This window comes from Oenanthe melanoleuca, chromosome 5, assembly GCF_029582105.1.
Source record: "Oenanthe melanoleuca isolate GR-GAL-2019-014 chromosome 5, OMel1.0, whole genome shotgun sequence".
NCBI lineage: Eukaryota > Metazoa > Chordata > Aves > Passeriformes > Muscicapidae > Oenanthe > Oenanthe melanoleuca.
Genome location: NC_079339.1, coordinates 11,874,580 through 11,891,758, shown reverse-complemented (window position 1 = coordinate 11,891,758; position 17,179 = coordinate 11,874,580). Strand labels below are relative to the sequence as shown.

General features: G+C 47.1%; 1 protein-coding gene across 4 annotated transcripts in view; it reads right to left on the bottom strand.

Moving 5' to 3' along the window:
* Positions 1 to 7,637: 7,637 nt before the first annotated feature.
* The window catches only part of LMO1 (LIM domain only 1), a 60,346-nt gene continuing 50,804 nt past the window's right edge, over positions 7,638 to 17,179 (bottom strand). For all 4 annotated transcript variants that reach the window (XM_056493690.1, XM_056493687.1, XM_056493688.1 and 1 more), the window contains 2 exons: positions 13,631 to 13,756; positions 7,638 to 9,235 (listed from right to left, as the gene is read on the bottom strand). In XM_056493690.1, the coding sequence (XP_056349665.1) occupies positions 9,130 to 9,235; positions 13,631 to 13,756 (232 nt within the window). In that variant the 3' untranslated portion in view covers positions 7,638 to 9,129. The remainder of the gene's footprint in view (positions 9,236 to 13,630; positions 13,757 to 17,179) is intronic.

The window sequence follows — 17,179 nt, the reverse complement described above, 5'->3', positions numbered from 1 at the left end:
TGGCTTCCTCAGTGGAGCACAACTGAAAAACAAAAAAACCCTAAGAGTTGTGTTGGGTCAAACATAAGAAAATAAAAATTATTAGAAAAATGCATCCAGGGCACTTTCTCAAACACTCAGGTGAGTTTAAACATGAGCTTAGAGGGCTTTTGTCTTCACCTTCCATCAGTGCACAAGCTTTGCCTGCAGAGCCTTTTGTGTTATGTGAACATTAATCCTGTGCACAGCAGTCTGTGCTTTTGCCATATTTTCAGGGAATTAGGACATTTCATGTGCAGAGGGAGAGTGCTGGGGTACTCTGGCAGGGCAATTGGTGAGAGCCATTACATTGGCCAGCACAGCCTGAGCACAGACAGAACACACTCAAAACCAAACTCCATTAATTCTGAGCACCAACAGTTTCAGGAAGAGCACAGCCCCTTTGCAGATACTCAAAAATAGGAGTTGTGCTTGGTGAAGGAATTATTCACTGTGAATTATTTGCTCTGCTAATAAGCTGTTTTCCCTCCCTGTGCTTGTAGGAGGTGAGAGCCTCCCCCTTCCTCAGGCTTGTGCAGTGTCACACACCAGCACAGAGGCAGCTCAGGCACTCTGGGTGCTGTTCTCCCCAAAATCACCCTGTGACATCTGCAAAGCCTTGGGCTTGAGGCTGCTACCCTTCTCCACACTGCTGGCCAAAATCAGAGCAGAGCTGACATGTTCTGATCTTGGGGAAATTCCATCCTCCCCCCCCAAAAAAAAAACCAAAAAATAAAAACCCAAAAAAAAAGGGCTCTCCCTGCTGTAGCATGGGGACATCAAATGCCATCAGGGTTGAAAGGCTTCAGTAATTCAAAGGTTTTTGATCTTGGAATAATTCCTTTGCACAGTGCCACTCGGAGCAGACTTTGATTAAAGGGTATCTTGTTAATTGATGTTTAAAAGAAGGAAGGCTTTTGTTTTTTAGGGTTTTTTTTGCCTTTTTAAGATGGGTTTAGTGCTTTAGTCCTCGAGCTGCCAGAGCAGTGTGGCACTGCTGGGCATCACTGCAGCCTGGCAAGAGCAGAGCTCCTGGCCATTAATTGCTGGATGGCTCCATGTCCTCCAGCTCCTTCCCCCCTTGCAGCTCCAGACATTGATGAATTTTAAGCTAAAAGACCAGCCGAATTTATTATCCTCCATTAGTCTAATACAATACAATTTATTTTTAAACAGCTTCGCTCATGCAAAAGCATCCCAAAATGATTCACGGCAGATGACAGGCTCTGCATGCAAATCCAGGCAGTTTATACCCTCCTGCATGAGCTGTCCCACTGGCTGGACCACAACCAGGAGGATTTAATTATCCACAAAATGGCACCATTGTGCTTTGTCCCCCAGAATGTGCAGTCGAAGCAAGGTAAATATGGGAAACAGCACATGTAGGCAGAGCCAGGGGAGAGACAAAGGTGGGTTAAAATAGAGAGAAAGGTTCAGCAAATCACTCTGCAAAAAACATGCTCAAGAAGTTGGGAGGAGAGGGAGAAGCAGAAGGAGCAAGCAAGGGCACTGTGTGGAAACCAGTGGCACAGAAGGGGGGAGCTGCTGTAGAAGAGCAGGGAGCTGGCCCAGGACTCAGAGGAGGAGAGAAATACAGCAGCTTGACAGGCAACAAATTTATGTGAATCACTTCAGGATCTAGCCCAGTGCCATTTCTACAACCAACCAACCAGCACTTTCCAAAAAACACTTACAGAAGTTTTTTTGACCAAGTCTCTCCCCAGAGTTGTGGTCAGGACAGATTTATTTAAGTGACAGAGGGGGGAAAAAACCACTCACCACAAAGTCTCTGTCCCAAAATCCTGCAGGAGGGAGTGGGATCTTTGTGACCAAACTGGGGCATCACTCCCCACAGCAAAGACCTGTTTGACATTCCTTCTTTACATACTATTGCAACTCTCAGCAATTAGCCAGGACAGCACAGCACCAGCACATCCCATGTTTCCATCACTTCCCCCTCACCCAGGATGTGCAGACACATCCTGCTCTTTCTCCAGCCCAAACAAAAGCTCAGAAAAAGCCCAGTGTCCTACCTGTTCCAAACAGATACTCCCAGCATCTCACCCCAAACCAGCCCCCCACCACCTGCAGAAGGTGTATCCTGATCATGGTGCTGCAAACACCCCAAAAATCAAACAGATTAATCCCACGTGATTAATTGCATCCCACATGATTAATAGCAGGAAAGCTGTCTCAAATGCCTTGATTCTTTTTTTTTTTTTTTCTCCCCATAAAGAAACAGACACTTATGCCATGTGAGAAATAAATTTTTCCTTCTGATTTTCTCCTTGTCTGTAGAACATTTATAAAGTGGAAAAGCCAGCGGCAAAGCATGTCAGAATTGTCTTTTAAGGGGTTAACATTTGTAAGATGAATGCTGCAAGAACTCTTTTTTTTTTTTTTTTTTTTTAATTAAAAAATATATTTCTGGAGCAAAAAACACAAGCAATAAAGAGTGTTTGCCTGTTGGGAGACTTGTTTTGTAATGTGGTATGAATAACCAGCTGACAATCAGTTTCTTTGTTTTCTGTTCCTATGGCCAATGGCTACGAGCCAGCCAACTTTATTGTCCTTGAAATGTCATGATTTTGAGTATGCACAGAATTCTTAACTGCCCAATTTACTGCATAACATCCCTTTTTATTATATGGCAACAATGTGATCCTGGGCTCAAAGACTTACTAGTTAAGAAGATTATGTGTTTTCCTTTTTCTGTTTTGTTAAAGTGCCAAGTCTTGCATTTTTGGCATCTTCTAAAGAATAAAATGTCTTCTGAAATATTCTTTCCAAGCACAGAAGTTACCTCAGAGGAGCTCGGCATGGCAGGGCTTTTCAGTACTTTCTCGCTCTCTCAGAACTTCACACGCATTTCTTTTCCTCAAAAGCTTCCAATTTCTGTCTCTTTGTGTGTATTGACAGCAAAAAAAAAAAAAAATAAAAAAAAATTGTCCTTCATAAGTTTGTGTTTCTTTACTTTACTGATAATTCATTTCTCTCTCTTTTTATTTTTTTCCCCCTTCCCAAGTGTTGAATGTTCATGGTAGGTTGAGGGGGGACCTGCCTGCATCCTTGGCCACATCCCTGCATCCACAGCATCCTTGTCCTGCAAAGTTTCATGCTGGGAGTGCACACCCCAAACTGGCAGAGTTCCAGCCAAATTCAGCTCTGGCACAAATGTGAAACCCTTCCCTTTGTGGGAGATGGATGTGTTGGGTGTGACAGCGCTGGCACCCATGAAATGTTGGAATATGCTGGAATATGTTGCAGCTGGAGAGTGCAGGGGCCCATCACTGCTGACCTGGGTTTCAGGGAAGCAAGAAACAGTGTGACTTTGCATCCATCTCCTCCAGCTGCCCGTGCTTCCCCAGGAATGGAGCCTTTTAGATATGTTTTCATCAGCTGACATTTAAGTATGGATAAACAACTATTATGCATGCACTAAATATTCATGTTTTACAGCACTGCCATTGCACTGAGGAATTATTTATGAGGCTGCTGCTCCCTGGTGGGGTGAGGGGACCTGGTTCAGGGCAGCCAGGAGCAGCCCCTGGGCTGTCACTGTGGCCATGACCCAGCCACAAGGCTGATGTTTGCCAAAGGATGGCATTTCCTAGAGCTTCCTCTGAGGTGCAAAGGCAAGGCATCCTGCTCTGGAGGATGTTGTGTCCTGAACCTTTGCATTCCAGCTGAGACTTTGGGGCACCTTCCCTCCTCCTCCACCTCTTCCTCCCCTGGCAGAGGTCATTGCCTCAGCCCCCAGGGCTGCTGTGGCTGCACTGTGTGTGCTGCCAAGGCAGGATGCTTCACTGCATCTCTGGGCTCTGTTCAGCAAGAATTTTGAGAAATAATAATTTAAAACTCCCTAAATTATGACAAATATACACTCTTCTCAGAAAACCAAAACTGCAGACAGAAGTGCCTTCCTCTGAACCCAAGGGCTGAACATTAAAGGGGTTCCTGAGGTTAAATAACAGACTGAAAAGCCAGTCTTTAAGGCTGGAGCCCTTCCATAGCTGCTGCTGAAGGATGGGGACAGGGACACCTTGGGTAGTGTTCTGAGCACCCTTGAGGCACCAACCAGAGGTTTGGGGAGTCACCACTGTGATGGGACCCAAAGCCAAGGGGGCAGAGAAATCCAGCAGCTCCCAGGCTGGATGTCACCAGGGTTTGTCCTTGGAGGGTGGCAACCCATGTCTGAGCAGCACTGATGGCCACTCTACCATCACTAACAGGCTTGTGTGCAACTCCACTGGGATGGGCATGGATGGCAAAGTGCACAGGGAAGCATTTTGGGGGAGAGAAAACCCTCTGTGAGCTGCAGAGGGAGAGGCAGAGCAGAGGAAATTGATGCTTCTCCACTGCTGGGAGGCACATGGGCCTGAAGGGTAAGCCCCAGAGCAAAACAGCTTTGGAACAACAATATTTTCATTAAATAAGATCACAATTTTCTACACTTTCTGCAGGGATGTCAAGACCTTTAAGAAAATGCCTGATTCTATTCAATAATAATAAAGCTATTCTCAAGGTAATTTTCTAAGTAAAACCACCCATAAAAGCTCAGTTGCATTAGCAACATTTCTTTCCAGCAGTGTTATTATCAAGGACTAAAACAGGCAGCTGGCCCCTCTGCTCCCCTTCAGGCAGACAGCAGGCAGCACCTTCTTCTCCTCAAATAATTTAAGTTAGTAGTGAAACATTCCTTCCAGGAAGCTCCTGTAGCTTCAGGTTCATGTGGCTGGTCAGCAGTGGAGCCTGGATGTGTATTTATATTTACACTTCTACTGTTTACATCACTTATGAGGGGATTCACAGTGCTTCTGTGGCAAAGCTGATCTCTGTTTTGGGCACTTGCCCTCCAATCACTCACAAAAATCACCCAGTATTTGGTACTTTCATCTGCAGCTGATCCCCTACTTCATTCCACCTTTCTGCATCCTGCTGTTTCTCTGGGTTTGGTCCTTCCAGCCCTGCTCTCTCTCAGCACCACAAAACTGCCCTGCCAGATGTCTCAGCCTGGCCAGAGGTGCCCTTGGCATCCTTCATTCTTTAATTTGGCCAATAAAACCAGAGCAAGACAGGGATGGGGTCATTCCCTTCCTTCAAGCAGTGGAAGGCAGCAGCTGCTGGAGGAGGTGGGAGGCCAAGGACAGGGCTTAGCAATGGGACACAGAGTGTGCTAGTGAAGTCAGAAGCTTTCACTAAAAAGCCATTTCCACCTCCAACAACTCCACATTCCCTGAGCTGGGGCAGCCCCAAATACCTGATCACTGATGCCACTATGGGGCATCCCCAGCTCCATCCCACTGCCTGTCAGGCACATCAGCTGGCACAGCTCATGGGGCTGCTGGATCATTTGGGGAAGTGGCTTTTGGGTGATTGCTTGGAGGATTTTGCTCACAGCTCCCCCAGGCAGCGATTTGGAAGGGAGGCTCAGAGCGGTCACCGTGCTGGTGCACAGACAGACCTGGGTGAGTGTGGCAGGGGCTGCTGTGGCTGGGGCTGCTGAGGGAGCACTCCCTGAAAGCCTGAGGAAGCTGTTGGCATTGCAGACGCCTGCCCCTGTGCCCATATGTCTGCTGATTTCCATACTAAAGACATTTACTGTATATGTTTGCCGCCAGGGAAAGCTGCTGTCTACGACTCAGCTCTATTACTGGAAGAGCAGCATTTGTGCTGCTCTCAATATTGCATTTCCAGGACCTGCTCTGTGGCTTTGGAAACCCTCCTCCCAAGTCCCCACATCCCCCCTGGGCAATTAGGGAGATGCCTGGGGGGGTGATGCCCCCTCCCCGTGTGGCAGCGAGCGGCACGAGCCATCCCTTCTTGGCCTTGGGAAGCGTGGCTCACAAGCAGTGACAGAGGGATGAGATGCAAATACAGCATTTCTTGTAAAGTAAATTAAGCTAACAACGAGGTAACAAACTGCTGTTAATATTAGATTAACTTGTTTGGCAGGATATGAAATGGGGTGAGCTGGATTGCCGGTGGCGGAGTGCTCAATAGCGCTGATGCTGCTCAGGGAAGTATAACATCCCTCTGACAGACAGGGGCATGCTCCAAAAATAAAATAAATTAAGTCTGCAGGAAGAGCCAGAATCTGTGCAGCAATTACACCAGCATTAAAGATGAATGGAGACGAAGCCTAAGATTTTGATTGCCTTTAAACACTGGCTTGTTTTTTAATCTCCAAATCAGACTGTGCTGTGATCAGCCATTAGCCCCAACCGCAAAAAAGGAGAGAGAGACAGAAGATCCTAGATTTTAACATCTGTAGTATGAACTTAAAATTCCTCTTTGATCTAAGATAAGGAGGCAAATGGCAGATAATGCAGAAGCTGAGTGCAGTTGGCAGCTGGGGCTGCCATTGGGAACGATGGAGGCTTGGGCAGAGGGGTCACCGGCAGCCGTGTCCTCGGCACAGGGACTGAGGCACAGGCTTAAATGTCACACTGTATGCCAGTGGTCACTAAACTGATTAAGCAGTGGTTATCTTTAGCAGTAAAAAGCCTATCTGCTAATACTAAATTATTAGCAGCTAAAATGCCATTTACTCTGCTCTGATTCCTTGAATGAATATTTATGCCAAGTGATGACTATAACACCATCAAAAGGTTTCCATGCTCTGCTCCAGAGAGTGGAAGCGATTATTCAACAGCAGGTCTGCACTCCAGCCCTTGTTTCTATTAAGCAAATTTGCAGCATTCAGGCAAGAATTCATGATTGCATTGTCCTCCTGGGATTTTTATTTCCAAAGGTATCCCACCTCCAACACTCTTTGGGGCACAGGCTGTGGCAGGGAGGCCTTGTCTGCTGTGCAGACACAGAAAAGAGGGATACAGATGCTGCACAATTTCTCCCTTGTATGTTTTCTTTTTAAAATATAAGATAATTGGATATTTGCCCCACCTCATTCAGCACTGAGACGTTGTGTCCTGCCCCAGGCTTTACTCCCAGTCTCCAGATGGGGCTTTTGCATGAGCCAGCATCATGAAATTCCTCTCTAGGTATCAGGAATCAGATCTACAGCAATGGTGATAAATCAAGAGGGCTGCCCATCAGAAATGAAGCCCCTGCACCCCAGCAGGGGAGCAGTGCCTGCATTTCACAGCAAGAGCAAGTGCAGGGAGGCAGTGGGTAGCCACTGCTCCTGAGTCATGGCCAATGGTGTCACTAAGGTACCTTTCTCTGAAGGACTCCATTTTTAAACTGGTACCAAAACCCTCCTTAAGAATCTGAGCTGAAACTGAACAGCCCCTCCAGCTTGTTTGGTGAGTGCTTTTGGTTTGGTTTCACTGCTCCCCTCCTCACCACAGGACAGCAGCCTTGCCCTGCCATTGTGTGCTGAATTGCAGCAAGTCCCAGGGGCAGGCAGGCAGGGAGCCATCAATCCAGGCAGGGACAGTGGCTGTCTGGCAGCCCATTTCAAAGCAAAGAATTGAAACATTTGGGCAACAAGCTGCTCCTTCCGTAGCCCCAGGGTGGCTGCCTCCACTAGCCTCTACAGAAAGAGCATCAACTCTCATTTGTTTCTCAAAAGACAACCTCCCCCCACCCCAAGAAGCACTAAAATGGAGCAGCAGTTTAAACACCACATATCCATAGGCAGCTATAAGTGTCTCTTTAATTGCTAATCCATGTTTATGGGAATAAAAAGGGATGAGGCCACACATTTTATAATGGGTCTCCCAACCCAAAACATCTGTTTGTGAAGAAAAATCACTCAATCAATCCACATGTCTAAGGTAGCTCTAAATGACAGGCAATATTTTGAAGCATGCTAAGTGTCTGGTGGTGTTTTGCTTCTGCTCAGCCATTATTCAGCACAGGTGTACATAAAAGCATTTCATGCAACAGGCAGAGCAGCACCAAGCTGCACTGCATCTGGCATTTGCAATTCAGAGAACACACACAAGCGACCCAGGACCAGCAACCAATTAAGTCACATCAGAAAAAAAGTACTCGGTGTCTATTTATTAAAGGAAAGGGGGGTAAATCTAAGAAAAAGCAAGAAGACAAAATAAATAGAATTGCAGCCATCCTTTACAGCTACTGGTGCACTATATTAAAGTGACACTCACTATACAAAGAAATGTGTTTGATACAGTCCAGTGGGTTGCACATGAATTGCATAACCTTGAAAATCATTGCACAAAGCATCGCAGCAGGAACAGAGCTCAGAATTTTTTCTCCGGGAGATGCTTCAAACGTGATCGCTTTTATTGCGTGGGAGGTCAAAGCACCTGGCACGGAGTAAGCAAGAAGGGCTGGGAGCAGGGAGCTGCTGCATCAGCACCTGCTCATGTCCCAGCCCTGACATCAGCTCTCGCAGCAGCTCTGAGCTGCACAAGTGGTGCCCCACGGGAAAACCCCACTGCCTAGCAAAGCCTTGAAATTAATATTCTGATCAATGCCCAGGCACCTGTTGGCAGGGCTGCAGGGAGCCCAGACTGGAGCCACGGGATCAGGCAGCCAGCAGGAATTCCATGGCAAGGCTCTGTCTGAATCCACAAGGAGCCTCAGCCAGCAGCTCAGCGTGGCACAGCAGCCTCGGTTCCCAGCCATCACCTGCCCCCAGCTCATTCCCTCCCATTATTCAGGGAAGCAGGTGGTTGGATGCAAGTCTCCACAACCCTGCAGCAGCATTTCCCCCAGTTATTATGAGAGAATCTGCCTCTGCTGTGATCCATGCAGTTTCCAGGGATCTATGTACACGTTTCCAATAGTCTGCTCAGCTAAAGCACAGCAAATACTTTTGTCACACAGGGAAGAAACCACAGCAACGATGACCAGGAAACATTCATAATTTTTAATTCACACCAGTAATAAAATTGCATTACATTTTTCATAAAATAAATGTTCCAGTTTATATACAGAAAACAGACTGTACAGAGCCCTCCCCCAGACCCCAAAAACTCACAAACATACAGGCAATGCAGTGCTCAGCTAAGCAGGCACAACTGTACATCTAAAATTGTAACTGCTTTGTGTTGGGGGGGAAAAGTACTACAATGTATATAGTCCTCTCTGGACCAAGAATTAAAAAAATATTGCAGGCAAGCTGACGGGCGCCCTCGCTGCCCATCCCACAGTGCTCCAGCGAAGCAGGGGCTGTTATTGAACCTGGGACTCGAAGCTCCCGTTCAGCTGCCCTTCCTCATAGTCCATCTGACACAAGATCATGTTGTTCTTCAGGAAAAATTTGTCTCCCACGCAGAATCTGGAAGGTAATAAAAAAACAAAGGGGTTAGTGGGTGTGGGTATCAACAGACATCAGAACGGGGGGAATTTGAGGCAGTTTGGGTCCGAAAGTGACTCTGGTGAGCAGGGTTTGATTTCCAGCTTCTCCCCTTGCCATCCCAGGGTTTTGTCCCTTTCCCTGCCACAGCCACAGGGAGCAGGTCCCACTCTCTGCAGGATCCCGTGCCAGCTGCAGGAGGAGGTTGGGAGCAGTTAAGGGATTTGTCCCTGCAGACAAGAGATGTTGGCTCTCCAGCCAGGAAATCAGGCGGGCAATATTACACAGAGCCTATTTGAAGTTTTTGCTGGTATCCACATTTCCACAGTTCCCTCGGGTGAAGCAGTATTTACACTAATTTCCAGGCAAGGACTGGCTATTAAGTCCTCCCTCACCCCCTTGTGTACAGTGCTGAACAATAAATAGAAATTTCTCGGTGGCTGGACTCCTAACCTTTATCTTCATTGAGCGAAGGGCACTGCTCTCTATATACCATGTAAATTGTTCTGTTTGTCTTGAAGTTGACAGAGAAGCTTGTGATATTTAACAATTTTATTTGACCATTAAGGTCAAAAAAGTTCTACATATAAGATCGGAGAGGTGTGAATTGACAGCCAATAGCTTTTCCCGCCCTGCCTGCTTGCTCAGGAATCAGAAGCTAATCTTTACTTCTTAAGATAACAAATAATGTTCTCTGCACCCAATTCGGGGGCTGCTTTTTGTCCATCACGCTGGCAAGGCAATGACAGACCAAGAGCTGAGTCTGGAATCAGCCTCAGGTCCCTAAAGCAGAGAGACACCCTGGGTCAGGCACTGTGCCTCAAGGCAGCTCTGCACTGAGAGGAAGGGCTAGGTACCAGCCCCTGGCGAGGCCAAATACCTGCAGGGCTTTGAAGGAAGATCACTGGAGGTGACCCCATCCTCAGGAGACTTAGCAGCCCTCAAATGCCCATTTCTCCTGCTCCCAGGCAGAGCTTTGGCACTGCCCACCCCTTGTCTAACGTGCTTTCATCATCTGTAACTCAGGCAGCTTCAGGCTGAGCCTCTCCATAAAAGTGAGTATTTTCTGCTAAAAGAACAGGGCTGATAATTTTAGAGTTCCTTTATAGGCCCAACACAGGCACAAGTTTTCTCCAACTGAACACCTGCAAATAAGCTGATTAATTTGCCAAGTTGATACAAGAGAGAACTGGGAACTGGTTCACACTTTATAGGATTTCATTGAAGACCTTCCCTCTTCTTCCTTCTGTGGAACATGCTTTAGTAGTTTTGATATTCAACCTTTTCTGTATATTAAAAAGATAAAAATTATTCCTAGTTTAAATTAACAGCTTTTGTGGTCAAAACTGTCCTGCACTCTCCTTAACACCACCTTCCCCAGGAGCAGGCTTGACACAATAAATGACAGAAACAGCTGCTTCCTTTTCACTACTTATCCCCACCTTGAATGCCATATAAATCTCCAGGAAGAGAAATGGAAAAATTACTCTTGCCACCAGCATCATCAACAGCTAAACCTGGTTTTGGATGTAGAGGAGCCAAAGAAGGAGCTGAGAATTTGGGAGCTGGAAGGTGTGGGGGTGTGTATGAGCACATGGGAACTGAAATGCTCTACAGGAGTACCCTAATGTGACATGAAGTTTTGGAAGAAGGGTTTGATTCTCTGGAAAGGAAACTGTTTTTACCTGCCAGTAAACTGGGATGTCTTCAGCTGATGCACCACAGCTGGACACAGAGGATTTAACAGGGTTAAAGTTACTCAGGCCCAATTTCACACTGCCAGCTCCCATGCTCTCACCAGGGATGTTGCAGAGCCCGTCTGGGAGATCAAATTCCAGGCAGGAGCAGTGAGAAATAGGTGCTGAACCTACTCTGCCATTTCTTAAGAGTGATTTCCTTCTGAGCAAACCCACACTTCAGATAATGGCAAGAGAAGCAGCTGGATTTCCTGCAACCCTTGTAACACTGACCTATCAGCAGTGACAGCTTTTATTCAGCACTACAATGACCATGATGATTTCAGATCAGATTTTTAAAGCATAGTAGGCTGAAGGGAATGCAGGACTTGATGCAAAATTGATGTTTTAGGGAATGAAAGCAATGAAAACATTGCACACTTCGTAAAAATATTAGAGATTTGGCTATGATAGATTAAGTCTAACTTAACTCTATACAAAGTCCAGCTATAGAAGGGCAAGCAAGCTGGAAGAGAACTAAGAAAAGGCCTTAATCATCAAATCTTTTCAGAGCTGAAGGACAAGACAGGGTTTCAGGTGAGGTTTCCAATTCAGAGCCAGAACTGGCATCCAGCTCTGCAATTTTGACTTTAGGGTTACTTAATCTCACTCTTCTCAGTTCAGCATCCAGTGCTGTCTATTACAGGATCTTCCATTCTGCCCTTTCAAGCCCAAATCTCTACAGAATAAGTAATAAAAACAGGTAGCCCTCTGACCTCAGCCAAAAGTAAGAATCTACACATAGCCCATCTTTCAGAACAACTCAGCCCCTCACAAACTGAGCAAATCCCTTGTGCATCCCAGCTCAACTCTGCCAGAATGGGGGGATGACCTGCAGTTTCCTGCTGGACACTCACAGCCCTGGAGGCTGTCTGAAGGACAGAGTAGGACCACACTGGCAATTGAAGAGGGAAGGGAGGCAGAGAGGTGCTTTGGAACCCTTGAAATAAAGGATGAAATTTAAAAGAAATTACTGAGAATGAAAACTAGGCAGCACTTGGATTTTCTGGGAGAGAAGAAGGGTGAAGTAGGGGTTTGGTGAGAGATACTCAGCCTGCAGACTCCAAGGCCAACCAGCACTCCTGACTGTGCACCCCAGGGCTGCCTGAAGGGGCATTTATAATCCTCCAGGTTCAGTGTGGAGTTTGGGAGCAACCCTGTCCTGCCCAGGAACCACCAGGAGGCTGAAAAGAGCTGATCCTGAGAGCTGAGCCTGGCAGCACCCACAACACTCCCAAGACAAATCAGGGAGACAAACCCCAGAACAGCCTGGTGACTGCAGCAGCGTGGAAGGAGCATCTCGGGGGATCATTCCTGTGTTCCCGAGTCACAAAACCCAGCTGGACAGCTGGAAGGTCCCGCAGAGAGCCCAAGGCCAGGAGCCACTAGATGTCACTGCTGCCCCGGCACTGCCACCGCGCCGAGCCGGCGACAGCGTCCACGGGAATCAGCACCGAATTAGAATTGTACCTCCAATAAACACTGCCCCAGCCTCCAGAGAGAGCGAGCAAAGCCACCTCCTCTGCCTCCTCCGGGCCCTGGCACCAACCAGCTGCCACCAAATCCATCTCAGGGCTGAGCCACTGTCAGAGGTTCGAGAGCAGAATCAGACAGCATCTCCCAACTTCAGGGGGAAGCTGGGATTCACACATGAGAGACCCACTGTGGCTCTTTTCTGCAGTAAGCAAGGAATGTTCAAGTCAGGATTTTAGCTTGACTTTTACAGAATTGGGCTTTCCATCTTCCCAGAAGTTTTGGCATCTCTCTCACACTTTCCCATGGGATGAGGCACTGCATCCTAGTTTCATCTTTGGGAAACACAACGACAGATCCAGAACAGGAACACCTGCACAGCCCTTGGACCCTGGGCAGTCGCTACAGCCTGACAAAGCAAGCAGTAAGAACTGAAAGCAGTTCCAGGTCTAGGACAAGGATGGACAGATGGATGCATCAGAAGTGAACACAGTATCACATCTGGTCCTGTGGGCCTCCATTCTGCCTACAATGATTAACAAACATGGTGCTGGGAAGATTTTTCACAGCCCTCCCAAACTCAACTGGCTACAGGTAGTTCAGGGAAAAACACTATGCATGGCCCTTTATTACACTCCCTGATGCCCATACATAAAGCCCACTCAAAGTTATACCACCAAAATCCCCTATTAATTACACAACAACTAAAGGGATTTGTCTCTAGTGTTGGAAAGGGCTTAGCCAGAGTATTTTTCTCCTTCCTGTCCGTTCTCTTTATCATTCTTCTTTTCCACTCCCAGTTTTGAGCACGTCAGAAATGTGATTTAGGTGAGATAACGTCAGTTTGCCAAAGGAGCTCCATTCTCCATCATCTGCCTTCTGCAAAGAGGATAGCTCCTGAAAGGACGCTGGAGCAGTTTGTTTTATTCAGCAGCAGCTGTACAGGCTGTGTCTGTGTCCTCCCCCTTGCCCTTCCAACTCCCACCAGCCCCAAGGGGATTTGCACTGAAAGGGCTACAGGTACTTACAAGCATGCCCAGGTCAGCCTGGCAGCCCCAGCCCTGCCTGCAGGCTGTGAGCCCCAGACAGGCAGGGCACATCAAACATTTCCCCTGTTTCGTGGGCAAAGGTATAAGTTAGTTTGTGTGTACAATAATTGTGTCCTCACCGCTGGTTGCAGAGCTGACAGGCAAAGCAGTCCAAATGGTAAACATTATCTCTGGCCCTCATCACCATCTCAAAGGCAGGGATCAGTTTACTGCAGGCAGCACAATTCCCGGTGGTACCAAAGAGCCTGCCAAAGAAGCACAATCATTAGAAGCCATTTTAATTAAATGGTGGAAGGACTAATTAAGTGTAATTAGCAGTATCAAATACTGTATTGCACCAATAAATAGAAGTTGCAGTCTCCATTTCACTGACCAACCAGCATGCAGGAACTTGGGATAAAACTGCCTGGTGAGCAGGCTCCGATCGTCGAGATGAAACTTCATTTGGTTTGTGAGCCTAGGGCTAATTTGCTGTCTAATGGAGAAAAGCATTAAACACTTAGAGCACTATTTTGGGGCTCACAAAATTTCAGTCAAAAACTATCTGCCTCTCTGCAGCAGTGGGGTGGGTGCTGGGAGCTGCCTGTCCTGCTCCACATGGGCTTGGCTGCAGCCTGAGGGAGGGACAGAATCCTGCAAACTTTGCCAACCCTGGCAGGCAGCGCTGTGACAGAGCTCAGGAAGAACCTCACTCACCTGGTGCTTAGAGAGAAAAAAGCATGAGTTCTCTTCTCTTGCAATGAGTGCACAGCATTTCTCCCTGCTCCCCGGCTGTGCCCCCTCCTCCAGCCTCCCCAGCCCTCCCGGGAGCCAGCTAAGCCCTTCCACAGCGGCATGAACAGCACGCTCAGCCGTTCCACTTCAGCTCCCTGCCCCTCCAGGACAGCCCTTCAGCGCTGGAAGCTTTGCCATTTTCGTCTTGGCCCTCGCTATCTGTCTCCCCAGATGTCTGCTGCTGCTGGGGGACTTGTGCAAGACTGTGGCATCCCTCCCATGGCCCCCTTGCCCGAGGTGTCCCTGCAGACCCTGCGTGTGCCGGGGGCTCGGTGCCACCGCGGCGTCACAGCACTGAGCCGCGGGCTGACAGAACCAAGGGTCACCCCAGCCCCTGGTCACACGTGGTCAGTCACTTTGCCTAGAAGATGACAGAAATGGCATTTTGGGGGTGATGAGCCTCAAGACGTACGATCCCTGCTGGCCATTAGCTCGGCGCACGCAACGCGCCGCTGCCCGCGGACAGATCTGGGCTCGCGGTTTGTTTCAAGCCATCGGTTCTGGCTGATTCCACAACACGCAGATGAGAAGCATCAGGAAAATCCATAACCAATTTCTAAACCTGCAATTTGCCAGGCTAATCAATACTAATTATTACTGGCCAGTAATTGTGAATTAAAACACCCAGCAGTGTTATAGAAACCTCCACACAACTCTCCCACCCTCCTATAGTGCTGTGCTCCTGAAGTCAGCTCGCTGTCCAGCTGTAAGAAAGCCCACCCTTGTTCTTCTTTAGAACTGGTATCAGTGGTCTTTCATTAGGCCTGGCTGGAAAATCCCAGGCCTTTTGATGAAGAAACAGCACTGTTTTCCCTGAGAGTAAAACCACACAAACCAGAACAGAAACACTTATGCAGGACGGAAAATCCGCAAAGGGAGTACCAAAATTTCTTCCCCCGTGATTCCACCATCTGAAGGCTGAAAGGCAGTGAAATCCCAGCTGTATAATTTGCACCAGTAAAAGGCAGTCTCTTTCACCCTGCAAGCTGACCCCTCTTGCTCCTGCCCCCACAGGCAGGGGCTTGGCTGCCTAACGCCAGCAGACTGGACTGGAAAAATGCGGCACTGAAAAGTGTCCAGGTCTCCACCCTGGAACGCCCTGGCTCTCATTCAGCACCCACTCACAAATCAAGCCATTACTCCAGACATCCCTCCCTTCCTCAGCCTAGCTGCCCCTTTCCACTTGGGCACAGCAAAGCCTGATAGCTTTTGCCAGGATTTTCCCATTTCCCATAAAACCAGGCATCCGTTTTTAGAGTACCCAAGTCACAGCCAACTCAAAAAAATGAGTCAAATGCATTAGGCAGGGAAACTGGGAGGTTAATCCTAGATTTGCTCTGTGCCCAGCACTGCTACATGCACAAGTATAAAATATCCATTATTCATTAGCATCACAGTTGTGTGGAGCTCAATCTAGATTAAACAAAATAAAGGGGCCCCAGACAGCACCATTTGCATTGTTAAGCAGGTGCTTTTCTTCAGCCTTCAAATAGGAGACTTTTCTAAATGGAAATGATGGGGAAATTTGGACAGATGTTCACTTAACTATTTAAACAGTTAGCTTAAGAAACATGAAAAATGTATTTGGCATCGTATTCACCTGTCTCCTTTCAGGGGTTTTGGGGGTAAACCAATTGTTAAACAGCTTTGACTGTTTGCATAAGATCTGAAGCTTATGTTCTGTCCAGCTGAAATCGTGTTGCCTTCTAATGTCTACATAATGTGGCTTCCAGAGAGTCAGCGTGCTAATCTTTGTCTCTTCTATCAAGTTTCACAGTCCTCCATACCCTCCCTTTCCCAACAGATGAACATTTCACACTTATTCTAGCACCTCCTAATTTTAATCTGCTTTTCGGGGAGTGATTTAGAGTCCCATGTATTCACCATGCTTCTAAAAATATGCTGGAACTTGTAGCTCAGCGAACATGACTTTTCTGTAATCTGTTGGAAGAAAATGCAAAATGAACAGAGTCTTTTGCCTTTTTTTGTTTGCTTGTAGAAAACCTGCCACCTCTGATAGCTGCTGATCCAGAAGCTACTTGAGCTGAAACTTCCTGAAGTGGGGAGCTTAACATTATTGGAAGGAGGGAGAGAAGATGAGGAACAGGAGGAAAAACCTTCCACCCCAAGTCCCATCTGTGGCTAAATTTAAAATAATCCCACATGAACAAACTGATCTGCATTGTGTCCCCCAGACACCTTTGTAACACTCTCACACATTCACACACACGAAGTTGAAGCACATTAGAAAAATCTATCAGAAGATGTTTAGCCTCTACTTACCAGCTCAGGGCCACTGGCATAAAAGAAGCTGGAAATACAGAAAGTTTTCAGTTTGGGGGTTGTTTTGCTTCTTCTAAAAAACCCTATTTATTCACTTCCCTTTGAAGTTAAAAGGCAACAATTTTTAAGTACAGATTTATTCCCCCTTATGTAACAGGAAGACCCAGCCAGCTTGTAAATAAGCATAGACTATGCAGATTTAAAATTTAGCACAATTAAACTTTTACCCTGTGGTAGTAATTATGTTTAATGGCTCTTAGCCTGAACTTAACCATGTCTATTGTTGTCAGCCAGTCTAAAAGCAGGAGTTTGTCCAAGGACAATTTTGTGTAGTTTATGGGCACACTAAAAACCCCGCTATGCTCTGTTCTCATTGGCCATTGATGTCAGTGTGTATAGTAAAAATTAAAGCTAATTGGCATACAGGAGCAGCCCTGAATGCAAATGAATTAATGGGAAAAGAAGGGAGTGCTCCTGGAAGCAGCAGGCAACTGTCAAAGAATGGGGTTTATGTGGTCTTGTCTGGGCTAAAGAGCAGTCTTGTGCATGGTGATCCAGACCTCAACAACTCTGTGAGTACACCTCAAATGATTCCAAACCATAGTGATGTC